Source organism: Herpailurus yagouaroundi, unplaced genomic scaffold, assembly GCF_014898765.1.
Source record: "Herpailurus yagouaroundi ecotype Mexico unplaced genomic scaffold, PumYag 139, whole genome shotgun sequence".
Taxonomy (NCBI): Eukaryota; Metazoa; Chordata; class Mammalia; order Carnivora; family Felidae; genus Herpailurus; species Herpailurus yagouaroundi.
This window is the reverse complement of record NW_024412394.1, coordinates 63,558,592-63,579,202: the sequence shown is the minus strand read 5'-3', so window position 1 is coordinate 63,579,202 and position 20,611 is coordinate 63,558,592. Positions and strand designations below refer to the sequence as shown.

Below are 20,611 nucleotides of genomic sequence, written 5' to 3'. Positions count from 1 at the left end.
CGGAATTTAACTGATTGTTACATAAGATCTCCCTGGTCCTGATGTAAAAAGGCTTCCTGTGTTACTTTGGGAATGTTAGACAGGAAAGGGTCTGGTGGGGCAGGCTAAGCCCCATGATGTGCTTATACTTGCAGGATACGCAGTGGACCTCAGTGCAAACTCCTGTCCTCCTCAACTAGGATCTGGCCCTGGCTGCTATCTGAACAGGTCTGCTGAGGAAAGACTGCCTCCCAGATCCAAATCTTCCACAAGTGTTGTCACCCGCCGGGATCTGGCATGAGTGCAAGGGGCCACTGTTTGGTTCAGGGCTCTTCTAAACCTCCATCTTCTACATTTGATCAAAGCCCCTATTTTTGAGTTTGAGTTTTTCTTTCTTCTGCTCAGGATTGCTGCCTGATGTTGCCGTTCTCTCTCTCAGCTGAACACATTGAAAGTGGTGCACAGCTCAGAGGAAGTTCTGCTCCACTGACTGTGCCTTCTCGGTGCACTGGGATCTACGGAAGGGGTGTAGAAGTCTTTTTGACAGAAGATTTTTTTGCCACTGGGTGCAATAGGAAACATCCCCAAGCAACAGCAACTCTTGACATAACTGTTTAACAATTTCACACCAGATAAATCTGGATTGCAACTCAGTCTGAGACTATTTGTTTTACATAGTTTTATAATAAACTGTGTTAGCTGGCACCCAGAGCCGAGTAGAAGATGATTATAGCTAATAGCAGAAAATAATGCTAATTATCTCTTCTTAATTATAAAAAATTCCAAAGGATGTAGTTAACCACTTCTGTCTCCCAGCTGTAAAAGTGGTTTTAACGGAAGAAGGATAAAAATCAGTTTTCTGGAAAATTTATGGATATGGAATGACTTGCCTGTCTAGAATTTGAAATAAATTGAAAAGTAAAGCATTGTACAGAGGTCACGTACCTCATAGTAATGTCCTTGAGGGGCAAAAGTAATTTGAAAAAGCACTTAAGTGAAGATAAGCTCCATTTCTTCCCCTCTCCTATCCCCACATTCTTACCTCTAGGTAAGGTTGGGCCTTCTGGGCAAATTTCTGATGATACATCAGTGCATAAAGTTAATGAAAAACCAAGCAAACTTGTAGAAAGAATTTATTAATGTTCAACTTGTGATATGTTAAGATAGTTCCCTTGGAGCAGAATACCACCCCCCCTCTCTCTCATTTTTGTTTTTGTTTTTTTAAAATAGTTTTTAGGGGTTTTGTTGTTGTTCACACTCCGGATTGGATTTGAACTTATTAGTGGACAAAGAAACTCTTTCTAGCAGCATAGTAATGGTGACTGAGTCTTTCCACTGAACCAGCAAGCAGGTCTCCTGCCAAGGTCAGAGAGCATCAGGTCTAGGGCAGGTGAGCTCCTTGCTCCCTAAAGCCTGCCTTTCTCCTGGCCGTGACAGTGACACATCTGCAGTTAGACCGGGTGAACATCACCCTTGGCCCTCAGTGGTACAGGAGGCTCAGGCTAACTGGGTTTGGGACAAAGCATGGGCACTCTCTCTGCGACCCTGATTCCTATTGAGGGTTCAGGCGTCCGGCTGGCACCTGGTAGCCTGCAGCAGCTACAAGGCAGGCTGAACTCCTGTTGCCTTCCCAGGCACCTGCCAGTGATGGGAGAGCGCCAGGGCACCGTGGTCGGTGCTGGGACCAGAGGGGCTTGTGGGCGCCAACCCAGCCGCCAAGCCTGAAATGAGAGTCTATCAAGTATCCTGTGAAAAGAATGTGAGCAGGGCTGTTAGGGCCACCTGGTTTATCCTGCCAGAATCTGATTGTGCCGAGGGGTTCACTTGCTGGTGAGGAAGGTGTTCATCCACGGCAGCCTCCCCACTCTTCTTTCTCGAGCGGTCCGGGCTGTCTTCACTTTCCCTTTTGAGTATAAAGTAGAAAAATAGCATGGATGTGGTGAGCATGAATTGCTCTGAAAAGCGCACTGAGTTCCTGAGAAATAAAATAATATCGAGTCAGAGATCCCAACCGATCCATTTTTATTTCCCTAACATTTAGCCCAGCCTCTAGTGCCTTGTCATCACTCAGGGGCTCTTTTTGCTGATTGTATGAAAACTCTGTGGCAGGTGATGATACCACCAAGCCTATTGATGTTTACCTGAGGGGATGGTGCTCTTGCCCGTGCTGTGAGCACTGTCGAATCAAGCTATATACACTGTTGCCCATGCTATAAGCACGTGCTATAACCTGGGCTATAAGCACTGTTGTTGAGTCAATTATATGAAAATGATTTGCCTCAGGGATCCTGACACAGAATATAGTCATTCATAGTGTGGTTTTACTGTAGCAGGAGACCAGTCTGCGCTTGAGGAATGCTGGTGGTTCCCCACTGGTGTAGTGGAAAATTGACCCATCCATCATTAAAGGTGATGGCCGTGTATCTTTCCCTCATCCTCAGGATCAGCCTTCTGAAGGCCCCATGTGGAGTTTCACGTCCTAAGTAATTATTCTCCTGTACTAAGTAATCATCAAGGACCTGGCTATGTGTGGGGTACTTCTGCAGGAGGGAAGACGTCTACAGCCCTCAACATGCTTGTTTTACAGTAAGGGATAGAAGCACGTACTTGTGATCACAAAGAAATACAGAATGTGGAAGGGCTGTGGGTCTCTAGATAATAGACTCTCCCCACACAAGGAATTACAGAAGACTCCAGAGGATGGAGGTGGGGTCTGACCTTGATCGTGAGGGATGGATAGGAATTTGACAGGTAGGGATGGAAGTGAAGAGGCCATTCCAGGTAGGGAGAAGAGCAAGAGGAGAACATGGAAAGGGTGGGTTGGATTTGGGGAGCAGAGAGTTTGCCAGAGCTTGGACTGGAAGGGGAAGGAGGCCCGACTTGGACACATTTCAGTGTCACCCCAGGACTGTGGGTGACTCCGGCATTACTGTCTTTTTAATGCTATGTAGTAAGCACCCCAGCTCTTCCTTGGCTGAGGCAAATGTAGTGGGGACCAAATAAAGTCTTTCACAGAGAAGTTGAAAGTTCTCAGAAGGTTTTCACCAGGTCATTTCCAGTTGTGTTGGGTCCCCTCTTCATTCTCTCTCAGTAGGAAAATGCACTGGTTGGTGATGGAGCTGAGAGGGCAGAGAACATTTTGGCCCACATGTAGCTAGCAGCCACAGGATGCTATAGGATGTCACCCCTGGTTTGATAGATGGGCTTAAAAACCAGATCAATTAATCCTACTTCCCTAGTCAAAACACATGGGGTGTGTTTCTGTTATGTGTGTTATACAGTTACATTCGCATGCTCTACATTATTGATTTGGTTAATACTCTTAGATGTGCCATCTTGCTGTTTGTTCTGAGAGGTTTTTTAAGTTTATTTATTTTGAGAGAGAGAGAAAGAGTGACAAGAATGAGACCGTAGGAAGAAGCTGCCTTATTATGGGAGTAGTACCAATCAGAAGTCTTGGTTTCTTGTTAAAAAAAATTTTTTTGTTTTAATTAAATGGGGCACCTGGGCGGCTCAGTCAGTTGAGCATCCGACTTGGGCTCAGGTCATGATGTTGTGTTTTTGAGTTCGAGCCCCGTGTCGGGCTCTGTGCTGACGGCTCAGAGCCTGGAGCCTGCTTCAGATACTGTCTCCCTCTCTCTCTACCCCTACCCCACTCGTGCTCTTTCTCTCTCTCTCAAAAATGAATAAATGTTTAAAAAAAATTTTTTAAAGAAGTATTGGTTTCTATCTTTTTAAAATTTTTCTTAAGTTTATTTATTTGGGAGAGACAGAGACATTGGGAGTGGGAGAGGGGCAGAGAAAGATGGAGAAAGAATCCCAAATAGCTCCGTGCTATCAGCACAGAGCCCATCACAGTGCTCAAACTCAAGAATCATGAGATCATGATCTGAGCAGAAATCAGGAGTTAGATGCTTAACCAACTAAGCCACCCAGGCACCCCTGCTCTGAGAGTTTTGATCTGATTGTGGAAACTCAGCCTAAGCTAATGTTTTATGAGGCTTGATCATTACTTAAAGCTAGACATACGATGAAGGCCATGGCCAGTTTTTTTAAGACAATTTTACTGCCCTCAGGACAGTTTAGATTGAGAAACACAAACCCCTATTTGAGTACAAGAGCCACTTCTTTTCATTTGCCATTCCTAGAGGCAATAATGAATTTTAGCAAGTTTTCTAATTACCTTAGGCCATTCTCCTCCAAAGACCATATTAATCACTCATTTTATTGACTTACAAATGGACAAAGTGATTATTACATCCCAGGCACTGATGTAAGAACTATACAAGTTGTTATATACAAGTTAAAATACTATATTACTATTACTGTTACTTGTATATATACTATACAAGTTAATATACTATATTAAGCCATTTAGTCCTCTTAACAACCATATGAAGTAGATTAATAGCATTATTCCTATTGTACAGATGGGGAAATTGAAGGACCGAGAAGTGAAGTAACTTGCCCAAGCTCACACTTGAAGCTCAGACATTCATTGCCATCTGAGTATACATGCCATTTAAAGCTCATGTTTGGTGGTTGTGTTGTCCTCTGCATGAAAAAGGATAAAAAGAGCTTGCCTGGGAGATTCTGCCGGGCTTGCTCTATGACAGAGTTGTGTTCTGGAACATTTTAATAGAGGCTTATTTTCTACAGTGTGTGTCAGCAGTTGTCTTTCAAAAGACTCCATATTTTTATTATTTTTAAAGATTTTATTTTTAAATAATCTCTACACCCAACGTGGGGCTCAAATCCACAACCGTGAGATCAAGAGTCATACACTCTACTGACTGAGCTAGGTGCTCAGAAAACTTAGTATTTTAATTGACTGTAAATGCTTGAAAATGAAGTTTCCATGTATGTCCAACAAACACATTAGCCAAACCAAAGTCCAGCCCAGTGTAATTAATATCTTTTTTATGTTGGATGATGTGGCTGTTGGGAGTGACATCTCCCCAGTGCATGACTGGGACTATGCAGTTAATAATAAACATCCAGTGGCATTCTCTGTGTGCCCAGCACGGTGCTGAGCACATCACATGATTATTTTGTTTCATCCCCCAACAACGCCATGAGGCAGGTCCTGGGAATATCCCCTCCTACGGATAGTGGAAACTGAGGCCTAGAGAGGCTTAGTAATGGAGTGCAGGTCACACATCTAGGAAGGAGCCGAGCAGAGCTTTGAACCCAGACGTGTTTTCTGATCCTTGGGCCTTGACCACTATGCATGCTGCCTGCCCCTGTGCTGTGTGGCTCTGCTGGCCCCACCCCTCCTCCTCAGCCCTATTGTCTGCTGCTGACTCTTGCCAGGGATTAACAGCTGATCTTGATAAATTTCTTACAGCAGTTCTTCCTGTTTTAGCAAGTTTCCATTATCCTCCCTTGCTCTATACCAGCTATTTGGAAAGTCAGGTTTCACCCATTGTTCTTCCATTATCAACCTCACAGCCCGCCAGAGTTCAGCATTGGTTAATTGACAGAATACCGTTCCATCCATTCCATCCCGTTAGAGGACAGCAAGAGGGCCACACGAGTGTGGGTGGGGCCGATGAGACCCTGACGCAACAAATCCTGACATTGAATTTGGAAACTGTGTGGAAGGGAGTTTATGCTGTCCTGGGAGTTGTCCATTAAGCACCTTGATAAGTCTATGTACCTATTTGTAGTAACTTCTACTCTTACTCTGAAACCGTATTTTTTTTCTGCATCAATCATAGTGTCTCTTATGTGGTAAATGCTCAATGAACATTTGACAAATGCATGGACAAATGAGGGACTGACTATTGTTTTTTTATATATATATTTATTTTGAGAGAGAGAGAGAGAGAGACAGGTCGTGAGTGGGGGAGGGGCAGACAGAGAGAGAAAGAATCTGAAACAGGCTCCAGGCTTTGAGTTGTCAGCACAGAACTGGGCGCAGGGCTCGAACTCATGGACCTCGAGATCACCATGGGAGCTGAAGTCGGATGCTTAACTGACTGAGCCACCTAGGCACCCCTGAGTCGTTTGTTACTTAGCTCCTTTGATGTAAGGGCATCCTACAAGGCTTTAGGGATGCCCCTGCCCCATCTGCTACTTGAGATTGTATTTTCTTCTATCTGCTTCCCCTGTCCCTGTCACCCTCTCCTCTCATCTACTTTCCTCCTCTCCCTCTCCCAGTCCAGGAAGTGACTGGGAAGGTGGTAGCAAGAACTGTTGTTTTAGGTGGTGCTCTAGATGGTGTTAGCTTCCATAGCTTCAGGATGGAACTATTCTTTTTTTTTTTTTTTTTTTTTTAATTTTTTTTTTCAACGTTTTTTTTTTTTTGGGAAAGAGAGAGACAGAGCATGAAAGGGCGAGGGGCAGAGAGAGAGGGAGACACAGAATCGGAAACAGGCTCCAGGCTCTGAGCCATCAGCCCAGAGCCCGACGCGGGGCTCGAACTCACGGACCGCGAGATCGTGACCTGGCTGAAGTCGGACGCTTAACCGACTGCGCCACCCAGGCGCCCCAGGATGGAACTATTCTTTATGGAAATTAGGAGTTATATCAGCTTTTGAGGAACTCAAGTCACCATGTATGATATTAATGCAGAAACATGCATTCTGAGTCCTAATCAGACATTAGGGCAGCCCACTGGAAACTGCGTGTGTTTGAGAAGCTCATATCATCCAAGCATGTGTAGTGGAATCCATTCCACGCGTGTTCTCATGACTGAGAATCATTTCTTGACCTCGTTGTTGTATTGAAATATTGAATCGCAAATACAATCTGTAGAGAAGTTGCATTCCCGGTGCCAACTATAGATTCCCAGAAATTTTACTTTCCATTTGGAGATAATAACTGACACATCACACCAACATCAGGGCAGGCTGTCCATTAAGTGGTTTTTCTCTCTGTGTCTTTGACAGATGTGCCATCCCCACACCAGCGGGGCTCTGCCAAGATGAAACCAATAGAAGAAGGGGTGGAAGATGACGATGAGGTCTTTGAGCCCGCGTCTCCAAATACATTCAAAATCCATCAGTTGCCTTGATCAGACAGCGGGGCCAAGTTACCAAGATGGAAACTGTCTTGAAGAGATCCTGAAAAATACCAGCACTTCTTCACGACTCATTGATCACTCTGCTTGAGCACTGGTGGTCTGTGGGTAGGAAAGTAAGAAAAGGTCAAAACCTGCAAAGGTTATTTTCGCTCTCCTTTTTATTGATCAGCTTTTTAAGCAGTTGTTTTACTGAGCCTTCTGACTAAACCTAGTTCTATTTTGAGATATATATTTTCACAGTATTTTCTAGATATATTATTGTTCTGACTTAGCACTCTGTCAATGCAAATGCCTTTTCACTTAACTTTCTCCAAGTTGTGGTTCATTTTCCTCACGTTTTTTTCTCCACTGTGGCAATGGGGTTGTCTATTTGATAGTTTTAACGAAAGTATAAGTTTGAAACCGAGGTTGAGATGGCATTAGAAAGCAGGGATTCTCAGGCCTTGTTCAATTGATTTTTTAGCTGGAAATTTTTAAAGAAAGATGTGATTTGACTGGCGTTTTTTATGTGTTTCGTTTTTGTTTTTCTCCCTCCCAAGTCAGACACATCACTCCACTAGATCCCCTTACTTATTTGAGCATTGTGTAGATAGCTTCATAATGAACAAAACTCTTCAGACTTTGCACATTACCCTTATATCATGCTATTTATAATCGGATCTGAAACCCAAAGCTGGAAAGATAGCAGATGGAAGGATTCTGAGCTCAGTTTGACCTATGGCCAAACTCGACTTACCTGTGATTTGAGGCCATCTTGTCCCACACACCCTGGTGTGGGGAATGCTTTTCTCGGGGTAGGGAGTCAAGTGGCCAAGCAAATGTTACAGAGTGAGGTGATTGAAGGAGCAATTTTTATTCTTTGGTCGGTATTCTGAGGTTTCAGACTGTTCCTCCAGAGCAATCGATGTCTGTTTAAAATGTTTGCCAGATACCCAGTGCCAGGGTTCCAAATGTGAACACAGGTTTGGGGGCAGACAGTTCCCCATCAGCCAGGCAACGGGCACCCAACCTAGATGTTGCAGTGAGGGCTTTGATTCCAGATCTCTCTTTTCTACTAGAATCATGTTTCAGGAAACCGTGGCGTTTATGGTGGGAGATGAGAAGTTTGCTGAAATCATCGGTCAAACAGGGCAGTGTGACTGTGGCACTCGGTTGGGTGAAGCCCATTGATTGGCTATGCTATGTCATACATCATGTTGATTTTATTTTATCCACCAGAACCAACTTGAGTCAGTCCCCTGTTATATTAAATAGCTTAGAAAAATTGCAAATGAAATTATTTTCAAGTGAGCTGAGCCAAAAACAACATCTCTTGCCAAGAGGTGATTTCTGTTAGAGAAGGTAGATAAGCTAGTCTGGGGTCACCTCATTTTCCTAAATCCATTTTTTTGAGGCTAATTGTTTTAGTAATTTCACTGGAGTTAAATTTACATGTTCGGCCACTCACTAAGAAGATTTCCACAGACTGGGAATTTGGCTCCTAACGTCTTTATCAAATGTTGATTTATTAACATCACAGTAGAAAGGCTGATTTCACTTTCCTATTAGAGTGGCCTTGTCAGTTTTCTACATTATGAATTTATTTTGGGGAACAGAAGCACAGATGAACGACTTAGCCTTGGCTTTAAGATTGTAAAGATTCATTCGGGTGAAGTCTTTTTGCGGTGCCCGAGATCACATGTGTGGATAACTATAATGTAATGGCGTTAGAACTGCTTTCCTCTAACTGTTAGAGTAAGGTCATGTAGACCATTTAGTTTATACATGCCTAAGACTCATTTACAAAATCACTCTATAGAGTAATTAGAAATTACATCCTTCCCTGAATAGAAAGTAATTTTAGATTCTGCTGAGGCCGTGTTTTTAATGTTCTTGTGGATTCACAGAACCTTGGGGTTTCCCTAGCCTGACCCATCTTCAGGTATATCTCACTTGGTCAAGCTCAGACATTGGAAAGGGTCATCTCTCATAATCAACCTGCATGTGTTTAGAGGTTTTTTCCTGTGAAGCTGGGAACAAACATTTTTAAAGGCACACTGAAAAAATTAGATGATGTGAATTCATTTGCTGTTTTTATTAAAATCCATGTGGGCGCGTGCACATACATCCGTGTTATTGAAAACAAAGATTGTAATCTCAAGCTTAGGAATCTGAAAAGGGCCACTTAGCCTGAATGGGAAACATGAAACTGTTTTTAAATACACACCTCTCAAGACAGTGAGACTTGGGGAAAAGGAGATGCAAGCCACTGAGGAGCCCTCCCACATAGACTTGATAGCAAAGAAGCAAGATAAGAAAACAGAACAGTTTTAAGTGTAAGATCTCCTATGGATGACTTTGAATTCATTTGTACAAGTGAACAAGCGTATCTTTGTATAAGGCATAAATACATAGACAAAAAAACATGTTTGCTGCCAAAACCACCACTAAGATGCTTCCTGTGTTTTTTGGTGTCCACTTAGCTGTGTGACCAAAGTTCAGAAAATGATCTGTAAAAATTGTTCTATATATAACCCCAAATCTCCTATGTTTAATTGTAGCATCGAGTCCACTGTATGAATCAGGAGTGTAACATTATACCAGAATATATGTGTCATTTGTAATGTTTTGAAAGCCCTCATATTTCTATTTATAAAATAATAGCAGAGATACTAGATAGAAACTCAATGATGTTTATGTATCTTAAATTAGTAATAATGGGTGCTATATAATGGTCAGTTACCAACTGTTGCTTTCTGAGATCTTTTCCACTTCTCCCTCTATCTAGTTCAATTGTCCTTTTGTCATTGGACACCTTTGTGCTTTGCTGCTAATATCGCACGCACTGGCAGATGCCAACTTCTTCATGTTTGGCTCTCCTTCCACACGTCTGAAGTTTTTCTGATTTTATAACTCGGAACTGCTAATTCCTGCCTTCTGGGTCCTGTCATGGCCCCAAAGACGGGGCTTCTTGGATGCCAGAAAAAGTCTTCGGGGAGAGTTGTAACCTACACATTCTGCCTTGTCCCTGGTGCACCCAGGCAATGACTTCAGCCTCCAAGGAAGACTGTGATGCCGGTGCATGTGTGGTAGTGCCCAGCAAGCACTCGGCACGCAGGTCAGTCCCTGCATGCCCACGTCCTGCCCGGTGCCCTCCTCCCTGCAGACCCCACAGTGCAGCCTCAAGGGGTCGCAGTAATTTATTTCTTTTATCCATTTCTTTGGACATTTCTAAAGCCTCTCTGCAGAAACCTCTGACCTTGCCATGCCTCGGTTTCCCCTCCCTTCCTTTTTTCCAACCCTGGTTTCCCAATTTCTGTTTCTCATGATTCCCAACCAGAGTGATTAGAAATTCTCACCTGTTCGATTCAAATTCCCGAGGACCTGAAAGGATAGAATACTGTGTAGGGAACTCAAGGTTGCAGTGTGGTCACAGCTTCAGTTTTGCTCCAGTTATGATACGTTTTCTCACTGACAGCCTTTCTTCGATTCTCATAGAAGCCCCAAATACCTTGTGTGTGATGATATATTGTGTCCTTTTAAAAACCTGCTTTTAAGTACTATTTACAGGTTATTCTGTTATACTTGCAACCTAGTTTTAAAGTACACGAGGATTTTATTAATACTTTATACAGACACGTTTATAGGAAACTCGCTCTTTCTGTTTTAGGTGCCATTTACATTGATGCCATTTACTTTATAATCAATTTACATTTTGTCCGAATAGAGCCTTCTGGTTTGAAATATCTTCATATACTGTCATTTGATCAAATAAATTTCTTACTTAGAAAATATGCATGTTTTTTATTTCATTCCTCTTACATATAGCTGGTTTGCTCTGACTCCATGCCTACGGGCGAGGATTGGTTCAGTTACCTTCAGGTCGTGGGATTTGCTCTGGTTTAGGAATCTGAGCAGATGTACAAAGGGGGTGGTCTTGGGTCAGTTCCACTTAATTTCAAAGCTTTGCCATCTTGGCTCCCTTTGGCCACAAAAAGAGGCGGCATGACAGTGTTGACTAGATGCAACAATTGAGAAGCCTTCAGAGTTTCGCTATAGGGATATATAGATTTCAACATTTTCCTCCCCTTTATTTGAACATTCTCTTCTAGTTTCATAAGGTTTAACAACAGGAGTCAGATGAAGAAGGCAGAAAATCACCCCTGGATCTATTGTGTAGTGGGCAAGAGAGACCAGTCTTCTTATTCTGTTTTTTTTACTGTTATTACTTTAATATTTATTTATTTTTGAGGGAGGGAGAGAGAGAGAGCATGATTGGGGGAGGGACAGAGAGAGAGGGAGACACATATTCTGAAGCAGGCTCCAGGCTCCCAGCTGTCAGCACAGAACCCGACAAAGGGCTCGAACTCACGAACTGTGACATCATGATCTGAGGAGAAGTTGGATGCTTAACTGACTGAACCACCCACGTGCCCCACCAGTTCTCCTATTCTTGAAGGAACCTATATTTTCTTCTCTCGTCTGTCCTAGGAATTGGAATGGGAATTTGAGAGCCCATCTCTTGGCCCTTCATAGTAGGTCCTTGGCACCCAAAAACTTGTCCTGATCAGCCCCAAGACCAGATCCAAATGGAAGGGGCATCTTATACTGCCATAAAAGGAATGAATTCTGCTGCTCAATAAGCCATGTCACCTAAACCTAAAGTCAGGTGCCGAGCCCTGAACTTCTGCTGAGCTAAGTTTGGGGCAACTTTCCCTTTCCTAAGTCTGTGATATGGTACCTAAGAGTTTCCATCTGTGTCCACTTAGGGGTTTCCTGTGGACAGATGTGGCTATAGCGCATCATGAGGTAAACTTGACAAGACTTAGGTATGGATTTGTGGGAGCAGATGTGGTGAGGGAGAGGGCTTCTCAAAGATCTATGCCTCCAGTTGCTACTGTGATTCCCTGTCTAGGGACATAGCATGGCACTGGGTTTGAGAGAAGGACTAAGTATACTTTTGTCATGCTGAGTTTGAGGGGCCTCAGCAAGTAGGTAGTTGGTTAAGTCAGTCTGGAACTCAGTGGAGGGGTCTGGGCTGGAGACACAGATTTCTGAATCGAAGATAGCACGGTGAGCTTGACAGCTTCCCAATACATAAAGATTTTTCTGATAAGGTGTGTGTGTGTGTGTGTGTGTGTGTGTGTGATGAATGGGACTTTTTGATCTTCTATTTTGAAAAGATGTATTAATATTTAGAAATCTGTGTAATTCACTAAGCCAGTATTTTCTTTTTCTTCTTAATGTTTATTTTTGAGAAAGAGAGCGAGAGCAAGGGGGCGGCGCAGGGAGAGAGAGAGGGAGAAAGATAATCCAAAGCAGGCTCCGTGCTGACTGCAGAGAGCCTGATGCAGGGCTCAAACTCACAAACCGTTATCTCACGACCTGAGCCAAAGTGAAGCGCTTAACCAACTCAGCCACCCAGGTGCCCTTAAACCAATATTTTCTAAGTGACCATGCAGGATGTTGCAAAATATCGTGTAGATATAAGATCCATTCCAAGTGCAATCTCAATCACTGTAATAGCAGAAAGGGGTCGTTGGTACGGTTTCAGATTCTGTATTACAACTAACCTTTAAGAAACTGTCACTTTTTGGGGTGCTTAGGTGGCTCAGTCGGTTGAACATTTGACCTGGACTCAGGTCGTGATGTCACAGTTCACAAGTTCGAGCCCTGCAGTGGGCTTACTGCCATCAGCAAGCTGTTGGTGCAAAGCCCACTTCAGATCCGCTGTCCCTCCCCCTTCTCTGTTCCTCCCTCCCTTGTGCTCTCCCTTTCTCTCAAAAATACATAAATATTTTTTAAAAACGATCACTTGTTGAGTATCAAGAATATCCACAAGTATCTCTAAAGGATATTAAAATACTCCTCCATGAGGCCAGACTGTCTTCATGTAATGAAGCAAAATGACGCAAAACAGGTGTGAAAATCCAGCTCTGTGTTCCATTAAGTCAGACTTTTAAGAGATTTGCAAAAGTGTAAAACAATGCTCTTCTTGTTTTTTTTTTGTTTGTTTGTTTCGCTTTGTTGTGTAAGATAGCTGTTTTCTTTTTTTTTTTTTAAACGTTTATTTATTTTTGAGACAGAGAGAGAGAGAGAGCATGAACAGGGGAGGGTCAGAGAAAGAGGGAGACACAGAATCTGAAACAGGCTCCAGGCTCTGAGCTGTCAGCACAGGGCCTGACATGGGGCTCAAACTCACGGACCGCGAGATCATGACCTGAACCGAAGTCAGACGCTCAACCGACTGAGCCACCCAGGCGCCCCTATTATGTTTAAATACAATAACAAGCATCACCATCCTCTGAGTGCCTCCACACCTGGCCTCTGTGGCTGTCCCCTGGCTCCTGCATTAGAGCGCCAATGTCTTTCTCTGACTGGGGCCTCACTTTTGCCAGTCAATCTTTGTGTTTACCATCAGAGTAACTTGAAAATTTGCAAACAGAAACGAGCACTTTCTTATGGAGCCTCCTTGTGTGCAGAGAAAAGCCTGCATTCCTAGTGGGGCCACCAAGCCCTTCCAGGTCCAATCCCTCCTCCCCTGCACACTAGCCAGGGCGGTGACTCTGCACCCTTCTTCGAGCTCAGCACACACTGGCTCGTCCGCCCGAAATGACCACCATTCCTGCATGGGCAGTGCCCTGGGGATAAACTGTCACTCTCCATAGGAAGGCTCCACAGTTGACATGGGAGCAGGCAGGATCCAAGGACATGTGCTTGCCCTGGGCACGTTCCTAGTTCCACCTGACAACTAGGAAAAGTAATGTCTTTCCAAGGCCTCTACTCCTAGGCCTTGTTCTCATTCCACTTTGGGGCCATTTTCACAGTGCCGACATGGCCTAGATCGGTGTCCTCCTGGTCACTGCCCCCCTGGATCTTGGAGATTAGACACTACACTAATCTTTCCTTGCTGTTTACTAGGGACGAAGGTATCCCTACTGACTTGAAAGCTGTCCTGGCCTCCTCCTTCCTCCTGTCAGAAAATTCCCCTCCTTCGGCTTTTAGCTAAGGATTTCTATGCTTCTTCCCCTATTTGCTTCTCTTGGCTGCATGATACACTGTAGAACTTGCATCACTGGGCTAGCTCCAGGGCCTTCTCCGGAGAAGAAACACTGTGGCTTGGGATTTTATGCTGACTCCTTGCGTGACAGGCCAACAGAACAAAATGTGATTTGAACCAAGCTATGCTACCTCACATCTGATAAATGGAAGTCCCACAACTATAAAACGGTTCTTATAAGGAAGGCAGCCTTGAGGCGAAAATGATTATAGCCATTTACTTCCTGCTATCCACCCACAGATGATGAAAACTTATAGACCGACTCGCGTCTGTTAGTAGTTACATATAAATATGTCATTTTTGCAGAGGCTGACTGGGGGGAACACAGTGCCTTTGAAGGAGCTCAGGCAGGGGACAAACTTCAGGCTCAAATCTCCAAAGGGCCAGCCACACTGCACATAAATCAGAATTACCAGATACTCATCTGCTCTGAATTCATTTCTCTTAAAATGGCTTCTGTTACCTTGGGCCCCTAGCTAAACTCTTTCAATGTGCTTCTCACTATTTTTGTTATTCTCATCTGATCTCTTTTAATGCTTCTCCTTATTAGTACTGATATGTTTTGTTGGTAAGAATAATTATAATACTTTACATTTTTTTGTACATTATACAGGAAGCATATTTTTTTAAGAAAAATTATAAACCGGGGGCACCTGTGTGGCTCATTCGGTTAAGCACAGACTTCGGCTTAGGTCACAATCTCACAGTTCATGGGCTTGAGCCTGTGTCAGGCTCTGTGCTGACAGCTCAGAGCCTGGAGCCTGCTTCGGATTCTGTGTCTTCTTCTGTCTCTGCCCCTCCTCCACTTGTGTTTTCTCTCTCTCTCTATCTCTCTCTCTCATCAAAAATAAACACATGTAGGGGCGCCTGGGTGGCGCAGTCGGTTAAGCGTTCGACTTCAGCCAGGTCACGATCTCGCGGTCCGTGAGTTCGAGCCCCGCGTCGGGCTCTGGGCTGATGGCTCAGAGCCTGGAGCCTGTTTCCGATTCTGTGTCTCCCTCTCTCTCTGCCCCTCCCCCGTTCATGCTCTGTCTCTCTCTGTCCCAAAAATAAATAAACGTTGAAAAAAAAAATTTTTTTTTAAATAAATACATGTAAAAAAATTAAAAATAAAATTAATTTAAAAAACCGATATTGACCTTCAAAATAATCTATCCTAAGGAAAAAATCTATCCTTTATGTGAAAATGTGGGTCTTAGTTACATGTTATGCCAAACAGATTTCTTATCTCTGTTGTCACCTCAACCTCCCTCTTAGCTCAAAGGAGCTCGAAAGCACTGGCCCGAGTGGTGCGCTTTCTCCTTGGACGTGGATTTGAAGTCAGACAGAAGCAGTTCTGATCATTGTCTCTGACCATGTGATCTTAGGCAAGTTGTCAAGCTTTTTAAGTCTGCCCTGTCTTCACATGTACACTAGACCTTTCCCCAGCAGGTAGTTGGTGCTCAGTAAATGTTCTCCTCCCTTTTCCTTCTTTCCTTTGGTTGTCAAGTCTAATCCTTGAGGTTTCTGGAATCTTGGCAACCACAGAGCCAGGGGTCAGTGCCAGCAGGACCTGAGGGACAAGCAGGGCAGAGATCAGTTACCACGGCCCCTTCTGCTTACAGCAGAAATAATGAACGCCCGAGAGGCCAGCATTCACAGGCTGCAGTCTTCCTGGACACATTTGGCTGGGGCAAGAGAAGAGTCCATCCGGACTTGAGAAAGTAGCCCTAGAAAACAGTAGGCAGGGGAAGAAGGTTGTAGGCAACTCTCTATGGTGGCTTGTAGGTGGAAGACACCAGTGTGAGGTTAAATGGTGCTCTCCATGAAGTTCTACTCCAAGAGAAGGAAGAATATGTTGAGCTGTGTCCACGCTTACCGTGTTAGTTTTTTAAGTTTATTTTATTACTTGAGAGAGAGAGAGAGAGAGAGAGAGGAGAGCATGAGCAGGGGAGGGGCAGAGACAGAAGGAGAGAGAATCCCACACAAGCTCATGTGCTATCAGCACGGAACCCAATGTGGGGCTCAAACTCACGAACCATGAGATCATGACCTGAGCTGAATGAGACGCTTAGCTGACTGAGTCACCCAGACACCCCCACTTAACACATTATTTTGAACTAATGATCTTGTTCGTCTCTCCATGGTGACCATCGAAGAACTGTGAGCAGGTGGGATGGATATGCGTGAAACACAGTATGGCCAAGTTTTGACAATAGGAAGAGTGGAAAGAAGTTTATCTAGACCCCAGAGAGAGAGGAGGAAGAGTCCTCAAATGCTCAGGAGACTTCTATTCCTGTTGCCGTTTGATTGCTGGGACATTGGGCAGGTCACGTCACCTATTTGGATCTCAGTTTCATCTGTAAAATGAGTTTACAAACCAAGTGAGGACTCTTCTAGCTCTGTTGTCCATAATTTCAAGTGTGTGTCCTCCTTAAAGGCTGACGTGGTATCTCCTTGCTACATGTATCCTGCATCATCCAGCTGAGTTAGGACTCTTTTTCTGGTTGGGATGATTTGGGGGTTAGGCAACGTTTCAGCAACAGCCTGACCGTCTGGGTGTCCTTCCTATCCAGGGCAGTCCCATCCCTGACCTGTCATTCACAAATGCTGTGTTGGTTGAAATCATGGTAGCATTATCCATGCCCACAACTGTGTTGGGCCCTTTCATCAGCAAGCATTTAATGTTTTTTTTTTATACTATTGAAAGGGGTTCTTGAAAGTTCTTACCAAAGCTGGCAGCTTGCTGAAAAACCCCTTCTTAGCCCTTCTCGGATGGTGGTGATCGAGATTTTCCCCCAAAGGGGACAGAACTGTAGAATTTCAGAGCAGATAGAGTATGTACATTTCAACTAGACCAGAAGTTCTCACACTGGAGCAGGCACCAGAGCCATCTGGAGTCTCCTTAAAGGCCCCACCAATCAAACCAGTGTTTGGCTCCCATCTAGGGAAGGGCCCAGAAGGCTACATTTCTAGCAAGTTCCCCGATGGTGTGGATGCTGCCATTATGACAACCACACTTAGATGTCCCCTTAACTAGTACAAATCTTTTATTAGCAGATAAGGAGACTATGCCTAGGAAAATTGAGCCCAAGAAAAACTAAAATCCAAGTATTCTCATTCACAACCCAATGGCTTCCAGTAAAGCACAACCTGTTTTTTCCCCCCTCTAGGCCAATAGTTTTTAAGCTTTTATTTAAAAAATCACTTAGGGAACCAGTTTGAATACTCCAGGAGCTCTTAGGGACTCAGTATACCCAGAATATTGGTTCTTAACCCTGCTGCACATTGGCATCGGAGATTCTGATGTAATTCCTCTGGGCGTTCTCAAAAGCTCTGCAGATGACTCAGTGGGTAGTAAATGGGAGAATCTCCAGTTTGGAGGAAGGTCCAGGTGTTGCAGGTGATTTGGGTACAGCTGCAGGCTGGTCCAGATATTGTAGGCAAACGCTTTCCTGGTCTGGCTTTCTGCTTTAGCAAACATAAAGGAGTAGCAGTGGCTAGTTTGTGGTTTCAGGAATGAATGGTAGATGTGAGTGGCATAGATGGAGACATTCAGACCAAAGCAAATGTAGGCAGTCTGGATGGTGGGTCGTTTTATTTTTTCCGTGTATATCAACCTTCATTTTTAAAACACTTATTCTTTTTTTGTCACACACAGCTACACATTTATTTTCTTATAATGAGACCTTTTAAGACTGACCCTCTTAAGAGTACCTGGGTGGCTCAGTCAGTTAAGGGGCCGACTTTGGTTCAGGTCATGATCTCATAGTTCATGGGTTTGAGCCCCGCATCAGGGTATAAAATGACAGTGCAGGCCTGCGTGGGATTCTCTCCCTCTCTCTCTGCCGCTGACCCCTCTCCCTCTCTCTCAAAATAAATAAATAAATACACTTAAAAAAAAAAAGATTGACCCTATTAGCAACTTACAAATATACAGCACATATCATTAACTACACTCACCATGCTGTACATTACACCTTCAGGACTTATTTATTTTATGACTGGCACTTTGTACCCTTTGACTACTGTTGTGTGATTTTGATCCTTTAAGCTCCCTTGGTCACTTTCTTTGGCTCCCTGTAGCTTCCTGAATAATAACAGAGTCACAAGGAAGCTTCCTGCCTGGTTCTGATGTGCAGGATGAGAGAACGCTTTGAATTCTGAGGTGTTTCTTCTAGCTCCAAGCCTGATCATGTGATCTGAGCATTTACTCCTTTGCAATATAGGAATAGTAATATCTGCAATCTTTACCTTAGAATGGCTTTGTCAGAACCCAATACTTAAAGCACTGTGGAAACTATAAAGCACTATAAAAATGAAAGCTATTATTATATTAACCAGTGACACATACGTGGAAGCTTAAGAGGAAATATCTCTTCACTAAAATATACCTGGAAATTCTCTTGGAACTTGTATCTAATTTGTCCTTGCTTCTAGGTGCAAATATTCAAATCCAAAACCCAGAACACCTGAGTGTGATCATGTGAGCATTTTAACAAGATAAGTTTCTTCTCAGATAATGGGGGAACAGACCTGTTAAAATGTCTCAGAAGAACAACATCCAAGTTTTAAGGAATAAAATCCTAACTAAAAATTTTAGAAGTCTTGTATTTCTTATAGCTTGGAAGGTGGGTGAGGAACTTATGGGTTAGTAATATAGCATGTATTTTTAATGCAGTATGGGTGCTTACAGTTTTGAAATTTCTTATGACAAAAGGGCCTAGAAATGCTTAAAAGATTTTGTCCTAGACAAGTTACCAGTATCAATATACCTTCATCATCATGAACTCTACATTGGCAGGCTTTGTCTTCTGCATAAAAGCCCATAAGTTCATCGCTTATAACTGCATATTTTTCCTGGGAGAAATTTTCCTAGGTAAGTTTATCAATCATATGAAATATTGAGAAATCCAGTAATTGCTATGAAGCAATGTAAAACTGTTTCAGAAAGCTAGTTAAGAGTGCCCTCTGGTGGTAGTGTGAAGCAACTGACATGCATCATGGTTGGTCTTTAATCACAGAATCATTGAACTACATACAGTTCTGTGGTTTCTTAAAGTTCGACTTTCATCCTTTACACTTCCACAGACCCATTGTACCATGGACTACATTAGGACATGCTGTTTAGATTGTGCTGAGTTATGTGGGTTATCTTTTACACCCTAGTGAAAATTTTAGTTGGCATAGTGCTTCATTAAAAAATATTTTTTAATTAAGAAGAAGCACTGTATGGGGCATCTGGGTAGCTCAGTCACTTGAGCATCAGACTCTTGATTTTGGCTCCGGTCATGATCCCACAGTTGTGAGACTGAGAGCCTCGAGTCCACTTCAACACTGAGCCTGCTTGAGATTCTTTCTCTCTCTCCTTCTGCCCTTCTCTCCAGCTTGCATTTTCTCTGTCTCTAAAAAAGAAGGAGGAGGAGAAGAAGAAGAAGAAGCACTATAGGGTTTTTTTTAATGTTTATTATTATTTATTTTGAGAAACAGTGAGCGACTGGAGGAGGGGCAGAGAGAGAGGGAGAGAGAGAATCCCAAGCAGGTTCCATGCTGTCAATGCAGAGCCTGATGCATTGACATGGATCTCATGAATGGTGAGATCATGACATGAGTGGAAATCAAGAGTCAAACGCTTAATTGACCGAGCCACCTAGGTGCCCCACACTGTAGGTTGTTAACATTGCACTTTCAAATGAGATTTCTTAAATAATTAGATCTTGGCCCACAGTTTATTATTGCTTGTTTTGTTTTGTTTTTGGGTAGGGTTGGGTTTGTGTGGGAACATTAGACACTGTGATGGGATCTAATGGAGTATGTGGAATCTTAGGCAGATTTTGGGACTAAATTACTTGGGATAATCTGTTGTAATTTTAGATGAGGACAGAATATGGGGCCAAATGATATTCTGGGTGTCTTCCAACCACTTGGTTCTATGTTAAATTTTCCCCAGCAATCTGATATGTTTCATCAGTTTATAAATGTTGTACAGTATTTATAAACAAAAAGAAAATGCCAACATAGGGGAACAGAGAGGCCTGTGGGACACCTCCAGAATGCTTCAACAGTTCCTCATATTTCAGCCCCTCCTTTGTATTTTCCAAATATTCTACCTTGAGAAAGTATATTATGATCACAATTAGATTATGTTGTTTTCAATGGATTGCTTTGGGTGAGTGGCAAAAGCAACTTTACCACAGGAGTAGCTAAATTTATATCTGGGCTAGCTGATGTAAATTATTTGTACAGAATTACTTTCACGAAGAAATAAGAGAATTTGAAGAGCCAATGTAGAGATCACTGCAACGACCTGAATATGGGACATCGTTATCTAAGTGAAACAAGTGATAAATAGAACTTGAACTATCTGACATGCTAATAGTGAGGGCACACTTCTAGAAGAAAACATGATTAGAAAGACCACATATCAATAATACATCTATTTGAACCAATTCAGATGTAAACATGGTTTGATTCTTAAGCTGTCTTTGCTTTTACTGGCTTTGCAGCATTGCGGCTGCCATCATACTTAGGTGGGAGTCCAGTTTTCTTGACAAAAGAGCAAAATTAACTATGTCATTTAGAGTCTT

The 20,611-nt window shown here is 43.1% G+C and overlaps 1 protein-coding gene across 2 annotated transcripts in view; it reads left to right on the top strand.

The window, feature by feature from the left end:
- POPDC1 (popeye domain cAMP effector 1) overlaps positions 1–10,777 on the top strand; it is a 37,561-nt gene extending 26,784 nt beyond the window's left edge. For both annotated transcript variants that reach the window (XM_040474277.1, XM_040474278.1), the window contains exon 8: positions 6,873–10,777. In XM_040474277.1, the coding sequence (XP_040330211.1) occupies positions 6,873–6,997 (125 nt within the window). In that variant the 3' untranslated portion in view covers positions 6,998–10,777. The remainder of the gene's footprint in view (positions 1–6,872) is intronic.
- The last annotated feature ends 9,834 nt before the right edge of the window (positions 10,778–20,611 follow it).